The sequence below is a fragment of the Chenopodium album genome, chromosome 24, assembly GCF_948465745.1.
Source record: "Chenopodium album chromosome 24, dcCheAlbu1.1, whole genome shotgun sequence".
In the NCBI taxonomy this organism is placed as follows: Eukaryota; Viridiplantae; Streptophyta; class Magnoliopsida; order Caryophyllales; family Amaranthaceae; genus Chenopodium; species Chenopodium album.
Genome location: NC_137857.1, coordinates 5,570,719 through 5,592,469, shown reverse-complemented (window position 1 = coordinate 5,592,469; position 21,751 = coordinate 5,570,719). Strand labels below are relative to the sequence as shown.

General features: G+C 39.6%; 1 protein-coding gene across 1 annotated transcript; it reads right to left on the bottom strand.

The window, feature by feature from the left end:
- Positions 1 to 1,769: 1,769 nt before the first annotated feature.
- Positions 1,770 to 20,649, bottom strand: LOC145610445 (beta-glucosidase 12-like). The gene is made up of 14 exons (XM_081665789.1): positions 20,196 to 20,649; positions 19,897 to 20,001; positions 18,409 to 18,484; positions 15,238 to 15,253; positions 5,707 to 5,768; positions 5,503 to 5,590; positions 4,881 to 5,097; positions 4,448 to 4,566; positions 4,114 to 4,334; positions 3,891 to 4,031; positions 3,515 to 3,686; positions 3,148 to 3,321; positions 2,100 to 2,280; positions 1,770 to 1,853 (listed from the first exon to the last, which is right to left on the bottom strand). The coding sequence occupies exons 1-14, from the start codon at positions 20,568 to 20,570 to the stop codon at positions 1,770 to 1,772; spliced, it is 2,031 nt and encodes a 676-aa protein (XP_081521915.1). The 5' UTR covers positions 20,571 to 20,649.
- Between the last annotated feature and the right edge of the window lie 1,102 nt (positions 20,650 to 21,751).

Below are 21,751 nucleotides of genomic sequence, written 5' to 3'. Positions count from 1 at the left end.
AAAAAATTATAAAGAAATATAGTGGGGCTAATAATTTATAAAAAAATAATAAATATAAGAGAAAAAAAATAATGAAAAAAAGTAATGGATTTGAGTGAGAAGGTTGATGTGAAAGAGAAATATACTCCCTCCGTTTTTTTTCCCCTTCTCCTTCTGGGGTTGAGAAGGTGCATGCAACAAAGTGGTGCAATGAACAGAATACCTGTGTTAAATGGAGCCATGAACTGGTCGCGGCCCACGCAACCTCATTGATCGAATCGGTGTATTGAGCAAGCAACCGTGCACAGTCCAATATAGGTTTCTGTATCAAATTTGGTATATGATTGCAATAATGTAATTCTATCAATTAAGGAAGTTCGTTGATGCAAAAGCCCTTAACAATAAATCAAGACAATTTATCACATTAACTTTTTTAAAACATGACAGAGGAAATTAAAAAAAATGCTAAGAAGAGTAAGAATGATAAAAATAACGGGAAATTCCATATTTTTTAATTTTTAATTTTTTTTAATAATCGAATACCGAATTCACAATCTAGGGTTCGTTTATCGTTAATATAATTGTCAAATTGTCAGAATCGTAAAGCCCAAATATTTGGTTATAAACTTATAATTACTTAAGTTACTCAAGATTGCAACCAACAACATTGTTGGTAGAATGTAGGCCTGTTCACGGATCGGATATCCGATCCGAAATGTGATTTCGGATCGGATATCCGAAGACTCGGATATCAAAAATTGATATCCAAATCCGATTTGAAAAATTCGGATATCCGATATTCATATATTCTAAATTTTCGGATCGGATGTTTCGGATATCCATTATCCAATATTAAATAAAATTGTTATGATTACTTTCTAAATTTCACTAATTTTACCGTTTTTTTATCGCTAAGTTGTACAAAATATTTTAACAAAAATAGTAGTCCTTTTGCAATTAATATTATCATCAAATATATTAAGAATATTACAATAAGTTAATAATACAAGGTTAGTTTTATATGAACAATTTAAAAATTTTATATATATTTCACTATTTTAGGCTTTATATTTCAGATTTCTTTCGGATATCGGATATCCGAAATTCTGAAAATTAATATCCAAATCCGCATCCGATATCCGCTTTTTCGGATCGGATATCCGATCCGAAATGAAAACTCGGATCGGATATCCAGAAATTCGAATCGGTTGCGGATCGGATTATATCCACTGCACCTTTAAAAAACTTCCTAGCCTTATGTTACTTTTGGCATGCAGCACATGAGAGATTTTCTTTCCCTCGATCTCAAAAGCCACTCAGAGTCCCCTGTATCCATTTGCTTCAATACATGTACTTCGTATGATTTTAATTGTTGATCGATGCATAGTTTATTAGCTTTTGCTTTAAGCTTGTAGGACCTTTTAAACAAGATTGTGGAAGGCTTGTTTGCATCAAACAATGGATTGCATAAAATGCTATGGAGTACTATTTATGATCTAGTTTTTGGAAAAAAGTTGTCGATAATCTAGTTTTTGAACATAAAAAAAATTCTGTCAGTAGTGTATGATTTTAGTTTTGACAAGAATTTGCTCTCAAAGTTTACCTTGTTTTCTTTTGCCTGGTCATAATGAATAGCTCATGTGCTTTCAGCGCCATTGAGATCCTATGCTCGCTAGGATAAAATCAGGAGAAGGGCTAAGACTTGCTTCAGTCCCTCTGCCGCGTTTGTTTAACACAACAGCTTGTCAGATTGATCAAACTTGTGCTGGTAATCCACTGACGCGTTTGGCTCATGTTGTCATGAAACTCAAGAAAGGAATTCGATTTATGTGATTAGTCCTCAACTCATTATCTACTTTAAAGCCATGATGACCCTGTGTTTTTAAGTTATTAATCTTATTTTAAGCTATCAGCTATGTGGTCTTGAATGACTAACGTTAGTTGTCTAATCATCCTTTTGACGAAAGAAGAAAAACAAGGATGTGTAGGCCTTGGAAATACTCCTTAATTGTCGATGTTTGATGGAAAGCTTGGGTACATGCAACTCATGGGTAGATTAAAAAAAGAAATAATGGAGCATCAAAGGGGAACTCTCTCTCACCGATATTGGATGCAAATACTTTATTGCTCGATTCATCAACTTTACAAACTATCAAATTTTGTTCATGATGAACTCTCAGTGGAGTCTTATTATGACCTTGATATGTCTTGTATCTTGAATAAAATGGCTCAAAGCCACTCTCACAAGCAGACAAGACTACGGCTTGATAAGGTAAACGAGCGACAGTTTTCCATAACACCCTACATACATGTGTTAATCAACTAGTCATGTAGCAATAAGGGCGTGAACAATTATTGAATTATAACTACACTAAGGGCCAGTTCTCATTTACTGAACTCAGCTGAACTGAAGTGAACTGAACTGAACTGAACTGAACTCAGCTGAACTGAACTGAACTGAACTGAAATGAATATTTTATAAGAGAAGGAAATTAGGAGCTGAACTGAACTGAACTGAACTGAATTGAGCTGAACTGAACTGAACTGAACTGAACTGAACTCAGCTGAACTGAACTGAACTGAACTGAATTTCAACGTAAGAGAACGGGCCCTAAGGGTCTATTCTCATACGTTTATTTTTAGTTCAGTTCAAATCAGCTCAGCTCTAATAAGTTCAGTTCAGCTCTTAATTTCATTCTCTTATAGAATATTCATTTCAGTTTAGTTCAGCTCTAATCAGTTCAGTTCAGTTTTAATCAGTTCAACTCAGCTGAGTTTAATCAATGAGAACAGGCCCTAAGATTGATAATAAAGAATGGACGAAATATATTACTTCGTACTATATAAGGTTGATGACCACGTACGAGTACATTGCTTACCGTTTCTATCATTGATGCACGTTCAATAAGTAATACATACACTAATACAGTTTTCATACTATTTTGGACATTCATTCTCCTCAAACACTGAGGATTATTAAGCTCAAAATCAAAACATATTTCCTTGCAAACTAAACTCTAAAAAAAAAAAAAAAAAAAAAAAAAAAAAAAAAAAAAAATCTTTTACCCGAATGTATGCATATATCATGCACTTAGAGATCGATAAAATTAATTAACATTAGGTGTTCGTCCTTGATTACTCTCAGAAGTAGTCATGAAATGAGTAAACCACATGGAAGACGCCTTACGATAACGTCTATGCCTATCTAGATAGTCGACATAGTTTAGGCCATAGCGAGTTTGATATCCTCCGGCATCAATTTCCATATTATCTGCCAATGACCATACAAAGTATCCCTTCACATTTGTAGCCTCTGACTTCCCATCCTCATTTCTTGTGTCCCTGCATTCACGTCAATCCAATTATGTGTTTTCAGTTGCAAAATGCATAAGCAATAATGTACGTAACGTATGTAGGGAAAGTGAAATAAAGGAGCGAGGAAAATATATATATATATATATATATATATATATATATATATATATATATATATATATATATATATATATATATATATATATATATGAGTGCATACGCTAAAGCTTCACGAAGATTGAAAAGATAGTCGCTAATATCTTTGATTCGATACCCATCAAGCAGTGCATCTTTGATTTCCTCTAGTGATTTAGCTTTGGATTCGTCGTTGTCTATTACATTTTTTGCTAAATCCTTAATGGAGCCTGTGATTGTGGGCGTTGCAGGAACACCTAAATTGAATTACATACACAACTTATTAATTAGATCATGAATATGTATGGCAATAAAGTATCAAAGTATTATTGATAACATAAAAGATAATCGCTTACTAGTTGATCATGTAAAATGTACGTAAATTTATCTGACTATTCAATTTAATATTATATTTTCATATTCTTAGCATATAATTCGAAGTATCAATTAATATAACTCACCATTTTCAGTAACATATACTTCAGGGTTGTTGTATGTGTGCTTAACATAAAGCAACAAGTCTCTCAATCCTGTAGGAACCACATAGATATCGGAACTTTGTGGAGCTGGACTTCCAATATAATCTCCTTCCTTATTTTGCACTGGAGAATTGAATGAGTGAAGATGATGGCACGAAAAATATCAAACAAATATAAGTTGGTATTGAAATAGAAAGAATCTCACCTCCTTGCTCTATGAACTCCATACGACATTGTCCGTAAGTGACGTCAATAGTTGATATGTGAGAGGGTGCGACATATCTTGAAGTATAGTAATTGAGGCCTATAAAATCATATGAGCCTTGTACCATTGCCTTTTGCTTAGGGGTGAACTTGGGAAGCCCCCCGATTACAAGTTCTTGCATTATTTCGGGGTATTCACCATTGACTAGCGGATCCATGTACCTACAAATTAGTAACAAATAAAAATATAGTAAATTTCACACGTTGCAATAATAAAGGATGGAGATCGAGGTTACATAATATAAGAAGCAGCACGATTTGTATTTTCCACTTACCAACCCAACATCATGTCCAAGGATGCCTTTTGAGCCTTTATATAATGTCCGTTTTTCTTATCATAAGGTTCAAACCATAGCGATGATAGTGAAATACCAATCTTTCCACCTTGAGCTTCCTAAAAAGAATAAGGACAAAGAATGACATAGAATAAGGGCAAAAGAAAAATATGAAGTATTCTATAGTTAACATAGGTTACAATTATTAGGATCTTTTACCAAAATGGCTAATTTGAAAAAGTACTTACCAAAATGGCTAATTATAAAATTTAATTCCCAAACTAGCTAAATTTATTGATTTGAACCAAAGAAAGAAAGTGAACCAAATGAATTTGGTAAATATTTTTGTCAAACTAGCCGTTTTGGTAAAAGATCCCATTTATTATTTGTTGTGATGTGAAAATGTGATTAATAAAAAAATGTGATTGATCACCTGATAATTCTCTCGGTAATGTTGGACAGCAGTAGCATGAGATAGGATGATGTTGTGGGTAGCAACAAATGGACTTGGATCAATTTTATTGTCTGCTGGCAACCCTGTTTTGTATCCGAATGAACCAAAATTATAGGGTTCATTTATAGTTATCCAATTTTTAACTCGATCACCAAAGTTCTGGAAGCATACATCCGCGTAATATTTGAAGTCCTCTCTACATTCAACCAAAAAACGATATCATATATCCTCAACGATTCATGTGTGAAGCTAACTCAAACCTCACATACAACACTCCTTACTTCAATGCGTAGTATACAGTATATACCCTCAAGTACGATTCTACCTTCATTGATTTATGGTGTTAAAAAAAAGGACTACTCACGGTTATTGAGATATAAATGCATATTGATTGTGATGTAATATTATGTGAATAATATTTATTAATAGGTTGACTAAGGTCGACAAAAGTAGGTCAAATACTCGTTAAATTTTATACTTGTACAAGTCAAATATCTTTAAACAAGGAAATAATGTATGTATATCAACAAGACAATGTAAGTTCCAAGCTAAGATATAGAGGATGATATTAAAGAAAACGAAAGAGGAAAAAAAAACTTACATGATATCTGGACTCAAAAAACCGCTATACTTGTTTTGTACACTCTGGGGAAGGTCGAAGTGGAACATCGTCACAAAAGGGGTGATTCCTTAATGCAAGTAGATCGAGAAATTTTGATAAGGTATAACTCAAATTATTCATTCAAATTGAAGCTAGTTTAATAGATTATGATTACCATGAAGCAAGAATGAATTAGTAAATTACCATTTTCAATAAGTTCATTGATCAAATTATTGTAAAATTCAATGCCATGTTGATTCACGTAACTATTGTCGACACCAGCATCTGCGTGTACACATGAAAGAGAAACAAATTATACTTCGTATTCATTTGTTTTCAAGAAATAGCTAGATTTAATTTAACAAATACGCACTTGTATAATACTCCGTATAGGACTAATAGGAGTATGTATGGGATGATATCCGGGCATGACCGATATCTTGCGAAAGCACGTGACCAGATCACAAGAAGACGCCGATATGTTACAGAAAGAGGACATGTCGGCCTGCCGCAATTTAACACGTGGCAACAGAAACTCGACACTTGGCACGAAAGGTTGTGCATGGGTGAAAGCCACCTGTCAAGGTAGATTACTATAAATAAGTAGGTAAGACCTCATTAATAGGGACAATTAATGACTCTCTCTCTCTCTAATCTCTCTCTACTTTCTTTCTCTTACTTATCTTCTCTTCTCAAATACTTTCTGACTTTATCATCGGAGTGGTTATCCCCGGATCACCCCGGGGTTAGCTAACTTCTTCTCATTGTGTAGGTTCTCAGCTTGCCGATAGGGGTATCAGAATCTCAGGTCCGAGTTCCTGGAGGAGTTGGGATCAGACAGAAACAATTTGGCGCTAGAAGGAGGGGAAGTTGATCACTTCTATCGCCTAAGAACCTCACACAAAATATATATACAACAACAATAATCATGGCCGGAAACAATTTAAACAATGGAATACCAAAAGGACAACCCCAGGTGGAGATAGTAGATGAAACCCATACCCTAGAGGGTAATCAGTTCCATATGCCGATAACCCCCCCTGCAGGAGGAAGGGAGGCAGAGGATCCTATGGCAGCATTTACTCCAGATGAATTGGAAACAGCCGCAAGGGTGATGAGTGCAATGAGCAAGAAGAGAAAGGAGGCTGAGGCAGCACGGGCTGAAAGAGAAGCTGCCCAGGCCGATAGAGGAACATCGCACCATCATCAGGAGGAACAACACAATCAGCTGGAAAACTCGTCAAGGAGACCCCGACATGAGTCGACAGTAAGGACGCATACAACATCACGGCAGGATGAGCAATCCTCGAGCCGTGTTGCGAGTACCAGAACTCAGCAGCAAAGAAGCTCACAAGTGGCAGGTCAAGCAGTACGCACGGTAGTGCAGCTAAGGGCATCCCCATTTGCCCAGCACATCTTAGAACAACCAATGGAGAAAGTGAAAATGCCGACTTGTAGATATGATGGAAGAGGGGATCCGGCAAGATTTATAACGTCTTATGAGGGACACATGATGCTGTACACAAACTCAGATGCAGTTTGGTGTAAGGTCTTTCCGACAACTTTGATTGGGGCTGCAGCCGATTGGTTTAACAACCTTGAAGTTGGATCAGTAGATAGCTTTGAAAGACTGACTGAGATGTTTGTAGGGCAATATGTCAGTAACAGCGTGAGGCAGAAAACTTCTGGAGAATTGATGGCTGTGGAGCAGAAATCATATGAATCTTTGAGGGATTACATCAGGAGATTTAATAATGAAGCAAACACTATTCCGAAGTTACAACAGGAGATAGCTGTGATGGCTTTGATGAATGGATTAGTTGATTCGGATTTCAAAAGGTATCTTACAAGGAAGAGTCTGCCGACATTGGCGGCAGCGTTCAACAAAGCTCACGATTACATAAAGAGTGAGGAGCTGTTGAAGACGAGTAGCAGGCATATGGTGGTAGGAAAGGGGCAAAGTCAAAATGAGGGGACCTCGTCTGGAGGGAGCAGGCCGAGAACTCCTGCCCCGGGAAGGGGAGGAGGAAGCCGGCAAGATACCAGACCGACAAGGCTGCCAATGAGATACAGCACCTACACCCCCCTGAATACACCAAGGGCTGCAATCTACTCAGTGAATCAGAACAGAGAAGATTGGTCAAGGCCGATTCCCATGAAAGCAAGGTCGAGGGACATGAAGAAGTACTGTATGTTCCATAGGGATGTGGGGCATTATACAGAAGAGTGTACCCAATTGAAGGACAACATCGAGGAGTTGATCAGGAGAGGGCACCTAACACAATACCGGTTGAATACCGGTAGAAATCAACAACCGGCACAGGCCGTTGAGAGGCAACAGATAGAAGCAAGGCCTGAGAGATCTCAAGGAAGAATAGTCCGACAAGGGGACGCAGGAATACCACCGTTATCTACTGGAAGAGTAGATGTGATAACGGGAGGACCGATTCACGGAGGAACGATTAGTGGCGCAAAGAAGCATTTAGCGGAGCACCGACATCTGGTTTATGCTTTGGATGTAGATAATCGTCCTCGGCCGGCATCAATACCACAAGTTGTGTTTACGGAAGAAGATGCACGAGGTGTAGTGTTCCCACATGACGATCCGTTAGTCTTGATAATCAAGATAAATGGTGCCGACATCAAAAGGGTGCTGGTAGATGGGGGCAGTTCAGCAAATGTTTTGTTTGTTCAAGCTTTTAATGAGATGAATATCGGGAGGCAATACCTGAAACCGGTGTCGTATCCAGTAATCGGGTTTAATGGATCAACTGTGACGCCGGAGGGGAGCATTGTGTTGCCTGTAAGGATGGGTGATGGACCACAAGCAAGAGATGTGATGGCAGAGTTTCTGGTGGTGGATGTCAAGTCGGCGTATAACGCAATTATCGGCAGACCGATAATTCATGACATGCAGGCTGTTGTATCAACCTACCACTTGGCAATAGCCTATGTGTCAAACTTGGGAGCTGTGGAGAAGGTGTATGGAGGCCAGGTTATGTCAAAAGCCTGTTATGTCACAGCTTTAAAGAACCCCGTTGGTAGTGCCACAGTTCCATGCAACCCAACAAGGGAAGGTGAATCGACAGTGCAAGATTTGACAATGAAAAACTTTGATGCAAGACCTGAAGAAACACCAAGGCCGTTGCCGGGCGGAGAAACCGTCCAAGTTGAATTGCAGCCAGGCGACCCCAGTAGAACAGTGAAAGTTGGGGCAGATATGGATGTGGAGACCAGATGCAACCTGATAAGTTTATTGCGCGAGAACGCCGACGTCTTTGCGTTCTCGGCCAGTGAGATGCCAGGCATACATCCTGAGGTAATGGAACATAAGCTGAATGTTGATAGAAAGTTCAGGCCGATAAGGCAGAAGAAGCGTAATTTCTCGACTGAGAAGATAGAAGCAATCCAGGCCGAGGTGAATAAGCTCTTAGCAGCAGGGTTTATAGAACCCTGTACATATCCCGAATGGTTGGCAAATGTAGTAATGGTGAGGAAGCCGACAGGGAAATGGCGAATGTGCGTGGATTTTACAGATTTGAATAAGGCTTGCCCTAAGGATTGCTATCCATTACCCCGGATAGATAGGCTGGTAGATTCGACCTCTGGTCATGCCATGCTTAGTTTTCTGGATGCATTCTCAGGATATCACCAGGTCAGCATGCATAAGGCCGACAGAAATAAAACGGCCTTTATAACGGATGTAGGTGTGTACTGTTATAAGGCAATGCCCTTTGGGCTGAAAAATGCAGGGGCAACCTATCAGAAGTTGGTGGATAAGATTTTTGAGAAACAGAAAGGGCGGAATGTTGAGGTGTATGTGGATGATACGATAGTAAAGAGTAAGAACAAAGAAGACCATATAGCCGATCTGAGGGAGACATTCGAAACCTTGAGAAAATATCAAATGAAGTTGAATCCAGAGAAGTGTGTTTTTGGGGTGAGATCAGGGAAGTTTTTAGGTTTCATGGTTAGTGAACGGGGGATAGATGCAAATCCCGATAAGGTGAATGCGGTGCTTCAAATGAAACAACCAAGAACCATTCGTGATATACAGAGGTTAACGGGCAGGATGGCAGGGCTAACAAGATTTATCAGCAAATCAGCTGATAAAGCACTCCCGTTTTTTATGGTGCTGAGAAAGAATAAGGCATTCGAGTGGGGAAAAGAACAAAGTGATGCCTTAGAAGTAGTGAGGAATCATCTTAAATCTCTTCCCACAATTGCCAGGCCTGAGAAGGGAGAAGTGTTACAATTATACATCTCAGCATCACCAAAAACAATAGCGGCCGTTTTGTTGGTAGAAAGGAAGAGGCAACAACAACCGATTTACTTTGTCAGCCATGTCTTGAATGCGGCAGAACGCAGATACCCAGTAATAGAGAAAATGGCTTTAGCTGTACTGGTAGCAGCCAGGAAGTTAAGACCTTACTTTGATGCACATCCGATAGAAGTACTCACCAATCATCCCCTAGAGAAGTCACTGCGAAAAATGGATACGTCTGGTAGACTACTGACATGGGCAGTAGAGTTATCGGAGTATGAAATAAGTTACAAGCCTAGAACGTCAATTAAGGCTCAAGCGTTATCAGATTTTATTGTTGAAACCACATACACAGATGAAGAAGAGGAGTTGGGAACATGGCAAGCATCAGTTGATGGATCAGCCGCAGCAACGGGGGCAGGGGCCGGAGTTGTGATAACGGCTCCAGATGGAAAAATATTTGAATACGCCATGAAATTTAAATTCAAGGCAACAAACAATGAGGCCGAGTATGAAGCTGCGGCAGCTGGAATGCAGCTGTCGATAGCGGCAGAGGCAAAACGGTTAGTTTTGACAACTGATTCCCAGCTGGTATCAAGCCAGTTTAGTGGGGAGTACGAAACTCGAGAGCCAGCAATGGTAAAGTATTTAGAGAAGATGAAGCAATTGGCAGCTCAGTTGCAATACTTTGAGATCAAACTGGTTCCGAGATTAAAAAATGCTCAAGCGGATGCACTGGCAAGATTGGCAAGCTCAAGCTTCAATGACTTGGAAAGAACGGTTATGGTTGAGATTTTAAAGCAGAGAAGCATAGATGAGATGCCGGCAGATGTCAATTGTGTTGAAGTGGAGGATCAGTGGTATGATAAAATACTGGCATACATCGTTCATGGTGTAGGGCCAACCGATAAAGGGGAGCTGAGAAGGTTACAGAAGGATAGTGTGTGGTTCGTTATGTACCAAGGCCAGTTATACAAAAGGGGATTTTCATTGCCGTTACAAAGGTGCATAACGGATTTTGAATCCGCAAGATTAGTAGAAGAATTGCACGAGGGAAGTTGTGGTAATCACCTCGGAGCAAGAGCTTTGTCCAGAGAGGCAATGAGAAGGGGATACTACTGGCCGACAATGATTGCAGATGCGACGACTTATGTTAAAAAATGCGAAAAGTGTCAAAAGTTTGCTCCAATTATCAACTTGCCCCCAAATGATCTGACTCCGATGTTGAATCCAGTCCCCTTTGCCCAATGGGGAATGGACATAGTAGGCCCGTTCCCATCAGCCACAGGTGGAAGAAAATATCTGATAGTGGGAATTGATTACTTCACCAAGTGGATAGAGGCAGAACCAGTAGCGAAGATAACGGCATCGGAAGTGAAAAAGTTTATATGGAAAAGCATTTTCACGAGGTTCGGGCTGCCGATGGCGATGGTTTTTGATCATGGAACTCAATTTGACTGTAAGCCAGTCAAAGATCTCTTAATGATGTATAAGGTAAAATTTGCTTATGCAGCAGTATGCCACCCACAGTCTAACGGCCAAGCAGAAGCAGCAAATAAGCAAATAATAACGGCAATTAAGAAAAAGATCGAAGACGCAAAAGGTTTATGGGCAGATTTGATACCAGAAATATTATGGGCCAACAGGACAACAATGAGAGAAGCCACAGGTGAATCCCCTTACACTCTAGTTTTTGGAACGGAGGCAGTCATACCAGCAGAAGTCGGGTTGCCGACATTCCGAATTCAGCATTACTGTGCAGATCAAAATGATTTACTCCTACGGCAACAGTTAGATTTCTTGCCAGAGCTAAGAGAAAAAGCAGCAGTTAAGTCAGCTGTCTTTAAAGAAAGAATGTCACGGGCCTACAACAGAAAAGTATCATATAGGCCGTTAAGCAAAGGAGATCTAGTCTTACGAAGAACCGCAGCAACCGGTAAGGGAAATGAAGACGGGAAGCTGACTGCAAACTGGGAAGGGCCTTATCGAATAAGAGATGTCGTCATCCAAGGGTCATTTTATCTGGAAACCCCGGATGGGATACCTCTAAAAAATGTATGGAACTCCGCTGTATTGAAAAAATACTATGTGTAATGAACAAATCCTTATTTTTTGAAACTGATATCAAAAAAGATATCGGTAGTGAATGAAGAAGTATTCAGACAATACGCATTGAAATAGGCATCCTCCATTTAACAGAACATCGTTAAGTGGGATGGACAGCTAAAAACCGCTTTCATGAAGATAACAGTTATACAACCTGATCAGTTGTATATGTTAACTCATGAGGTTGCTGGTTCAAAATATAAATACCGGCCAAATCAATTCGAGAATACGCCGACATGAGGCGTAGCTCAGAAAATGATCGCCGAGAGGGTACCTAACTGGCTAAAACAACACAGCAGTAGGTGACCAGTGTTATAATCTGAACCAGCAACAACCGTTCGCTTTTATGATCGCAGCTCAGTGTGCATAGCTCTAGCGTGAACTATGTACACTGGGGGGCACAAGGAATGATATGGCGTTCATATGCAATTTGATATCCATAGTATGCTGATAAGTTTTTAAAATATGCTGGTAATTTTTATATGCAATTTCTCGAGCCAGGTTTTAGATCTGGTATCTTCGGAAGCTGACGTCTTTAAAAAGGTTTCTAACTGGAAGTTTTCGGATTTCAGACAAAGCATTAGGTAAGTAACTATTTTTTGCAATTTTTTATGCGTTGAAAACTAGCAAGGCGAGGCAACATGATTATCATAACCTTGTTTAAAAACAGGCAAACTAGAAAATGATAACTAAAGAGTAACACAGTTATGATAAAAGTATAGAATTTTGAAGGCAAACGGCAGACGGTAAAAATAAAAATAAGTTTACACAACAGATAAAATTAACAGCCGACAGGCATCACCACAAAAGAGGGGTATATGCCGATAAAACAGCACTGTCAAAACATGTTCATACATACAAAAACAATAAAAGAGTTACGGCTGGTAAGGCCCAATGATACAAGACCCACAAGAGGATGTCGGTGATGACTGCCCGCCCCTTTAAGATTGAGCATTCTCAGGCGCTGGGGAATCCAAAATGCTGGGATTGCTGGGGCCGTCATCAACAGTTGGCGCCAGGTTATACAAGTCCTCATCAGAAAATTGCTGCGCCTCAAAGCCAGAAGGGATCTTGTAGGCTTCCTCGCCGAAAGCCTTTTCAATTTTTGCCCAATCATCCTTCTTCCAACCGGCGGCGTGAGCAATACATCTCTGAGCAGCGGTCCAACCTCCATCAAAACGATCTTGGAGCTTGGAGCAGAACTCATCAGAGGCTAGATAACGGCCGACCGCTCTCCGACGAATACCAGGTTTGTCGGCTTCCATTTTTTGAACCTTTTCTTCAAGGCTCTTAATTTTAATCCTGGCATCCCGGAGATCTTTTTCAACTGAGGGAAGCCGCTCAACGACCTTGTTTTTCTCAGTGATCTGAGTCTTCAAACTTTGCACCTCTAGCTCGAGGTTGGCAACCCTCTCAGCCTTGATCTTCAGCTCCGACATCTCTCTGTCGTCTTTCTCTTTTATTTTCCTTAAGTCATCCAAAGCTTTTTCAGCATTTTTGATGACTTCCTGCATAGCACTTTCGCTGGCGGAGGCTTGATGATGCTTCTCCTGATAGTAACGATACATCTCAACCAGCTCTGTGCCAGACATGACGGCCTACAGAAATGTATATATAAGTAAAAATAGGGAAGCCGAGAACACTACATAAAAATATATATATAAAGAAATAAAGTAATAACATATATACGTACCTTCATCATGTTGTGCATGTGAATAGCAGCAAGGGGGCCGATTGGACCAGCAGGTCTGTCCATTGGCAGTGTCAAATTGCTCAACAACCGATAACCGAGATTCCCACCTTGCATTGGGTTATCGGTTATCATAGATTCGTTCCGGCCGACATCCATAGCAGGTTGCCAACGGTCGCCGGAATGGCCGGGAGGGACAGCAAACCCCTTCAGAACTTCATCTGGAAACCTTCCAGAAACACGTTCAATCCATTGATTGGACCGATAAGTCAAGGCTGGGATGCTAGAGTTCGACCCAACCGTTGTAGGAGCAATTACGGTGGTTGCCTGAGGTAGACGGGGAGATTCAGCAGAAGTGAGATCTTCGACCTCAATACCCTGAATAACCTTCTTCACAACGGCCTCAGGGCTTTTAGCTTTGTTAGCAGTCGGGGTCTTTTCAGACACCGACTGGTCTTTCTTCTTCTCGGGCGCCGATTGCTCCCTTTTCTTTTCGGCTCGCCCTTCAGGTTGCCTGGGGCTGGAGATCACAATGCCGCCTCGCCGGTTGGCTAGAGGTGTTAGTTTTCTTTTCTTGGTATTTTCATCGGCCATGATCTCAGCTCTTCTCTTGGCACTAATGGCTGGAGCACGCCCGCAAACGGAAGCAAGAGTATCGTAGGGGTCGGAAGCTTTGGGGCAGCGCCTGATAACCCTTGTCCCGTCAGAAGATAGGCCGAGTTGTCTGTTATCCAACTTGTCAATACCTGGTGAAAAGGAATGTAAATTCAATCAGTTAAATGCGAATATATAAAAAAATAATAATAATAAAAGGGAAAGGAAGGTAGCACCAAACAAGTAAGCTACGCCGTTTTCATTATGAAAAAAGAAAATGAATAATTAGTGAATAAGAATAATAAAGCCAAGAAGGATAAGCTATACCATGCTGGTCAGTCCAACAAAGACCGACACGAGAAAGCGGCGCGTTGCCCAGAATGTAACTCACATTCGGCACCCACACCGCAGGAATAAGACGAACCTTGCCGTCACCTTCATCATGTTCAGAGATGTCAAAGTAATTGACAGCCCTCTCTTCATGTTTCCCGAGATCTCTCTCGGGGATTGAATCAAAGTGGGGATGAGGCTTGAAAAAAGTTCTCCTCAAAGGAAAATCCTCTGGGACTGACATGAAGAAAAACTTATCCTTCCAACCTTTGCAGCTAGATAATTTAGGATGGACGGTATATTTATGAGGTAGGGTATATAAAGACCACCACCCATCTGATTGACCATCTCTCTTTAGGGTAATAAGCCGCCTGAATACATTAAGGGTTAGAGGGAAGTTCCGATATAGCATAACCCAAACTGTAGCGACAACGGCACGAATGGTTTGAGGGGTTAACTGGACCAGGCAAACGTTCCAAGCCTTCAAGATTTTAGCAACAAAGGGATGTAAAGGAAAGCGGAGGCCGAAATCCAAGTGCTTCATGTAAACAGCAACGGAACCAGCTGGACAATCCAACACTGAAGCTCCGGATGGAGGGAGAGACAACTCATACCCATCAGGTAGGTTAAAGTACTTTTTCGCACGACGACAATAGTCCTTTGTAATTGTTGTTTTCCTAAAAGCTTCACTTATCTTTTCCTTTGCTACTTTTCCGTCGCTGGCAAGAACCATAGGTTGTCGGAACTCAGCCCTATCAGTCTCAGAACTATACCCCTCGTCCAGATTCTCTTCCTGGATAACCTCAGCCGTTAAATCAACAATGTTATCCCTACTCTCATTATTTACACTGTCTTCCTGAGCGTCGTCATCTCTTAAAACTGAGTTGACGGCAGAATCATGAACAGGAGATGACGGACCTTCTTCAGGTGTCAAAGGGATATCATCCTCAAGTTCTTCTTCAGAAGAACTTACAACCTGACCTTGTCCAGGTCTTTTGCTAGATTCCGCTGCCTTGGCGGCCTCAGCTGCTTTGGCTGCTTTGGCGGCCTCAGCGGCTTCACGGGCGGCGGCTCGGGGTTGATAACTTGTACTCTTTACCCTTGGCATAGTGTTTATACCTATATTGCCAACGTTAGTGCCGTATTGATTAAAATATCGTCTCCCAGTAAAGCTGCGTAAGTGATAACGGACATTAACAGGCTCAACGTCAAGAATTTCAATATCGGCAGGGATATCAGGGTTAGTAGGGTGAAGGGCACTTTCACGATGGGCAATGGTCCTATGTATCATAAAAGCGCGTTTTTCTTCTTCAGAAGATAACGTCTCAAAAGGATAGTCAATATTATCAGAAAGGGAAGACGAATTACCCTGATTACTACCGGTTTCTTTGCCTAAAGATTGCCTAATTAAACGACGCCTAGCAGTACTAAGGTTAGGAAAATTCTCTTCAACACTATCTTCAGACATTTAATTGAATATAAGAAAATATAAAAAAAAAAAGGCATGAAAAATCAGGGGTTAGGGTACAAAAATACCTTCGATGAAAATCGCGGATTTAACGCCTCTAACTGATAAGGAAACGACGAAGAAAGAGAAGATACGCCTGAGGAGACGGAATGCACAAACCAAACGCGAAGAAGATAAGAAAGGAAAGAACTTTGGTCGGTAACTTAAACTTTTTCGAGAAAAAAAAAATTAGGAAAAAATGCGAAGTAATGAGGAAATGGCGGAATTTTGATCTAAAGAGAAGAAACTGAAAGGCCAATTGAAGTGAAAGGCGGTTCAGAGATCTGACGGCTGTCAATTGACAAACTTTTTCAAAAAGCAGCGGCAGGATTTGTGACACGTGTAAAAATTTTCCCGCCCGAACAAACAAAAAAAAAGAGAGAAGAAAAACGGTTACACTACCATAACGTCCACTTTGCACTGAGTAGACCTTGTATGTTATCAGCATACAAGGTCACTTGGGGAGGAAAACGGAGTTTTTCGCTCCCAGGTTTTTTATAATAAGTTGACCTTGTATGTTATCAGCATACAAGGTCACTTGGGGAGGAAAACGGAGTTTTTCGCTCCCAGGTTTTTTAATAATAAGTTGACCTTGTATGTTATCAGCATACAAGGTCACTTGGGAGGAAAACGGAGTTTTTCGCTCCCAGGTTTTTTAATAATAACTTGACCTTGTATGTTATCAGCATACAAGGTCACTTGGGAGGAAAACGGAGTTTTTCGCTCCCAGGTTTTTTATAATAAGTTGACCTTGTATGTTATCAGCATACAAGGTCACTTGGGGAGGAAAACGGAGTTTTTCGCTCCCAGGTTTTTTAATAATAAGTTGACCTTGTATGTTATCAGCATACAAGGTCACTTGGGAGGAAAACGGAGTTTTTCGCTCCCAGGTTTTTTAATAATAACTTGACCTTGTATGTTATCAGCATACAAGGTCACTTGGGGAGGAAAACGGAGTTTTTCGCTCCCAGGTTTTTTATAATAAGTTGACCTTGTGTGTTATCAGCATACAAGGTCACTTGGGGAGGAAAACGGAGTTTTTCGCTCCCAGGTTTTTTATAATGAGTTGACCTTGTATGTTATCAGCATACAAGGTCACTTGGGGAGGAAAACGGAGTTTTTCGCTCCCAGGTTTTTTATAATGAGTTGACCTTGTATGTTATCAGCATACAAGGTCACTTGGGGAGGAAAACGGAGTTTTTCGCTCCCAGGTTTTTTATAATGAGTTGACCTTGTGTGTTATCAGCATACAAGGTCACTTGGGGAGGAAAACGGAGTTTTTCGCTCCCAGGTTTTTTATAATGAGTTGACCTTGTATGTTATCAGCATACAAGGTCACTTGGGGAGGAAAACGGAGTTTTTCGCTCCCAGGTTTTTTATAATGAGTTGACCTTGTGTGTTATCAGCATACAAGGTCACTTGGGGAGGAAAACGGAGTTTTTCGCTCCCAGGTTTTTTATAATGAGTTGACCTTGTATGTTATCAGCATACAAGGTCACTTGGGGAGGAAAACTTACCCTCTTGCGAATAATAATAACAAAGAGTACTGAAAGAAGCAAATTAAAATGACACTTCTCAGCAAAAGAACATAGAGCTTGGAAATATATGAATGTGTAGAAACTAATTTGCCTAGATACAGGCCAAGCGATTACAATGAATTTTGACAAACGACAACATTAGTAAAGAAACTTTGTTAGTACACAGTACTTAACAGAGTGCAAGAAACGTTGTTACAATAAAATTTCCAATTTAGGGAAGAGTCTGAAGAATGAGACAAAAGTTTGTTTTGTTAGGTTCAGCATGTCTCCCATGATTAACTGAGCACGATGATGAATGATCATACGTCCTCACTTGGGGGGCTAATTGTATGGGATGATATCCGGGCATGACCGATATCTTGCGAAAGCACGTGACCAGATCACAAGAAGACGCCGATATGTTACAGAAAGAGGACATGTCGGCCTGCCGCAATTTAACACGTGGCAACAGAAACTCGACACTTGGCACGAAAGGTTGTGCATGGGTGAAAGCCACCTGTCAAGGTAGATTACTATAAATAAGTAGGTAAGACCTCATTAATAGGGACAATTAATGACTCTCTCTCTCTCTCTAATCTCTCTCTACTTTCTTTCTCTTACTTATCTTCTCTTCTCAAATACTTTCTGACTTTATCATCGGAGTGGTTATCCCCGGATCACCCCGGGGTTAGCTAACTTCTTCTCATTGTGTAGGTTCTCAGCTTGCCGATAGGGGTATCAGAATCTCAGGTCCGAGTTCCTGGAGGAGTTGGGATCAGACAGAAGCAGAGTACTTCATAGTAGATATATGTTTCTTTCAAAAACAGAAAAAGTACTCAATAATAGCTATCATAAATTAATTTAGCACGCAAAAAATATGTATATTGTGATGACTTACAAGGCAAAATTCTGGACCATGAAATGGAAAACCTATAAGCAGTCATGCCCATGTCCTTCAACAGTTGCACGTCGTCCTGTTGATAAATAAATTAAGTCAAATAAATACGAAGTGAATGTTTGTTACTAATAATACTAGATAACGACTAATAAAGTATCATTGATACTAGGGATGTCAATGGAGCGGGGCGGATGTTGGCCTACCCATCCCCATCCCCACCTAATATTTTCATCCCCATCCCCGCGGCGGGTCCAATTTTCATCCCCATCCCCGCCCCACCGGGTAAAACTCCAAAACCATCCCCGCCCCACCCCCCACTTGGATATCCATCCCCACCTAATCCCCACCAAAGACCCGCCTAATCCCCACCCAAGTCCACCTAATCTCCGTATCTCAAATACACAATCCTACATAATTAATACGAATTATAAAATAAACGTTCTACGCACATTTTTGTGTTATAATATAAGTGTCGTACAAAGTATTATAATTAATATTGTATTTTACGTAATTATTTTATAAATACTACAAAAGTATGTAATTTTTCTTTAAAAGATATATAGATGTGAGTATGAGGTGGGGATGGGGCGGGTACGAAGTGGGGCGGGTGGGGCGGGGCGGGGATGGGGCGGGTATAACTTAAAATCCACCCCCGCCCCATCACGGGTATGGTTTTCATCCCCATCCCCGCCCCACCACCCGCCAAACCGAGACCCATCCCCACCCCTCTGGGGCGGGGATGGGGCGGGTCAAGTGCACTGACATCCCTAATTGATACTAATAAATTAAAGGAAGATACATCAAATTACCATGTTGTATACTAATAATACTAGCTAATTTAATGACCAATTATCTAATCTTGAAGTACTCCCTCCGTCCCCGAAAGAACGGCCCATTTGGGTTGATTACGCGGGTATTAAGAAAGTTAAAAAAAAAGAAGTAAAAGTATGTTGGAAAGATAAATTTACATGGGGTTTGTAAAAAAAATAGAGAGAAAAAGTAATAAAATTACATTGAAAATTAAATTTTTAGGTGTTTTAATAAAATTACATGGAAAAATAAAGTAATAAAGCTAATTTTGCACAAATATTGTTGCAAATTGGTGGGTGTTTTAATGCAAATGGTTCATTCTTTCTGGGACGAAGAGAGTAGTAAATTTAATTTTTCACAAAGTCTTATATGCGGCTGGCCACACCGTGTGGCCAGTCACGTACTATAGGGGCTACTTCGCTAGTTTAATGGGGGTTACTTGGTCAATTTTAAAAGGGTTACTTCATCATTGTTATAGAGTTACCCGGTCAGTGTTATAGGGGTTACCCGATCGGTATTATAAGGGTTACTTAATCAATGTTATAAAGGTTACTTTAAGTGGCCACACGGTGTGACCGCACACAAGACGAGCTGTTAATTTTTTACTTAAGCAGTTATAAACATACGGAGTATTAATTTAGATCGATCATATCAAGATCAAGTAGTTAATTTTTGTACCTTATAGAGGCTGTATGAATCAATAGCCATTTGATTCCCGCCACTTGAAATCATGGAATCCCATGTGCTTGGTGCTCTCCCACCTTCTTTTCCATTTCCTTCCGTCTGTTTTCACAAATTGTTAGCATATCTTTTCATAACTTTTTATTAATTTATTGTAATTAGTACTCCGTAAATTTATTATCATATACTTCGTATGTATTCATAATTAGATAAGCAAAAATAAGGTAAATTAAACAAGTCTTAAGTATATATTATATATACTAAACGTAGTATATAGTAACAACTCATAGAGAAACCTGAAAGGCAGAAGAAGAGGCTCCAAAAATGAAACCAGGAGGAAAATCAGATCTTTTAACATGAGTTGGTAAAGAGATGGTGGCAGGCTCCAAGCCGGGAGCCAACACCACCGACATAGTGCTACCGTCCACAGATGGTGGTTGTTGCACCATTTCCGACACCTGTTGTGGTGGTATCTTCACCATATCATCAGTAGATGGTGTGGTTAACGAGGCGGTTGATGATACCCTTACATTATTCTTAAGAGCATTATGGCAAAAAGAGGGCTTCTTTCTTAGGAAGATTGAGCTCTTTGTGAGCTCTCGAAAATCATGGGTGTGCATAGAGAGTTGTTTACTCTCTAGATGCACTGCCATTCCACAAGAAAGTGCCATTATTGCTAATATAATTGATTAAGCAAATATTGTATACAACTCTAACTAAATAAGAATTAGAGGATGATTAATTTTTATGGTACAATAAAACTTTTCCTTGTTGTAACTCTTATTTATAGTAGTATTGTAAGGAACAAAGGGCATCTATATATGTACATAAATGGTCACTCATTATAAAATTCGATTCTATCTCATTCTATATTTCTAATGCTATTAAGACCATCTCCAATGATGAGACTCAAGTGGGTATTTCAGGAGAGGGAGAATATTTTTTTGCAATGTATAGTATAACAATGTATAATATTTTTTTAGAGTTGCTAAGTTTAGATACTCAACTTTGAGTCTCATTTGATAAAAAGTGTGGGCCCTTGTTAATATTCTAATATATTTTGTAATTAATTTAAGTTTTACTTTTTTTTTTTTAATTATTTTTTAATCTTACAATAATTGATGAGCCATAAAATGAAAGTGACATTTGTATAATTTAGAGAGTCTCACCATTGGAAAATTAGACTTAGCATGAGTTGCTAAATTGAAAAGTGGGTATGATCTCACTATTAAAGATAAAAAAAAAAAAAAAAAAACAACTCATTTGGTATTTCAATACTCAAAGTTGAGTCTCACCATTGGGGCATTGGAGACTGTCTTAGTACCTCAGATCGTACTGCAAATAATACCTTTAAATAATTTATGCAAAATAATATATATGGTGGATCATGATCGAGCGTGAAGTTCACTATGCCTCGTGATACTCGTGCATGGATCAGAATCGATATGATTAGATTGTTAACGACAAAATCGGAATCTTCGATCCATCAAATTATATTGTTGATATGCTCTGCACAGTACAATACTAACTAAATTAACTGTATTGAGTCAATCGAGAGGAAAGGCAGATGTTACACAAAGTAAAATATCCATCGATACAAATTGTGTAATCAGCCTATCAATAATAATGTGGCTAAAAAATTGATTTTTTTTTTTTCATCTTTCATGTCTTTTAATTGCAGCATAGAGGAGCTGAGGAGATATAATACACATACATGTAAAACTAGCTAGTTATGTTAGGAATATATAAAATTTTACCAAAAAGAAAAGTTTTACAACAAAATTTAAACGATATCAGTGGAGGGCGGTATATATTAATATGACATCCCTAAAGTCTATTTAGGTAATTTAAA

Coding starts and splice junctions, on each gene's coding strand:
- LOC145610445 (XM_081665789.1), bottom strand. CDS start 20,570: ATGGCACTTTCTTGTGGAATGGCAGTGCATCTAGAGAGTAAACAACTC. Junction 20,002..20,195: donor CCTCTTCTTCTGCCTTTCAG/GTTTCTCTATGA, acceptor TTGTGAAAACAG/ACGGAAGGAAATGGAAAAGA. Junction 3,687..3,890: donor AGTATATGTTACTGAAAATG/GTGAGTTATATT, acceptor AATTCAATTTAG/GTGTTCCTGCAACGCCCACA.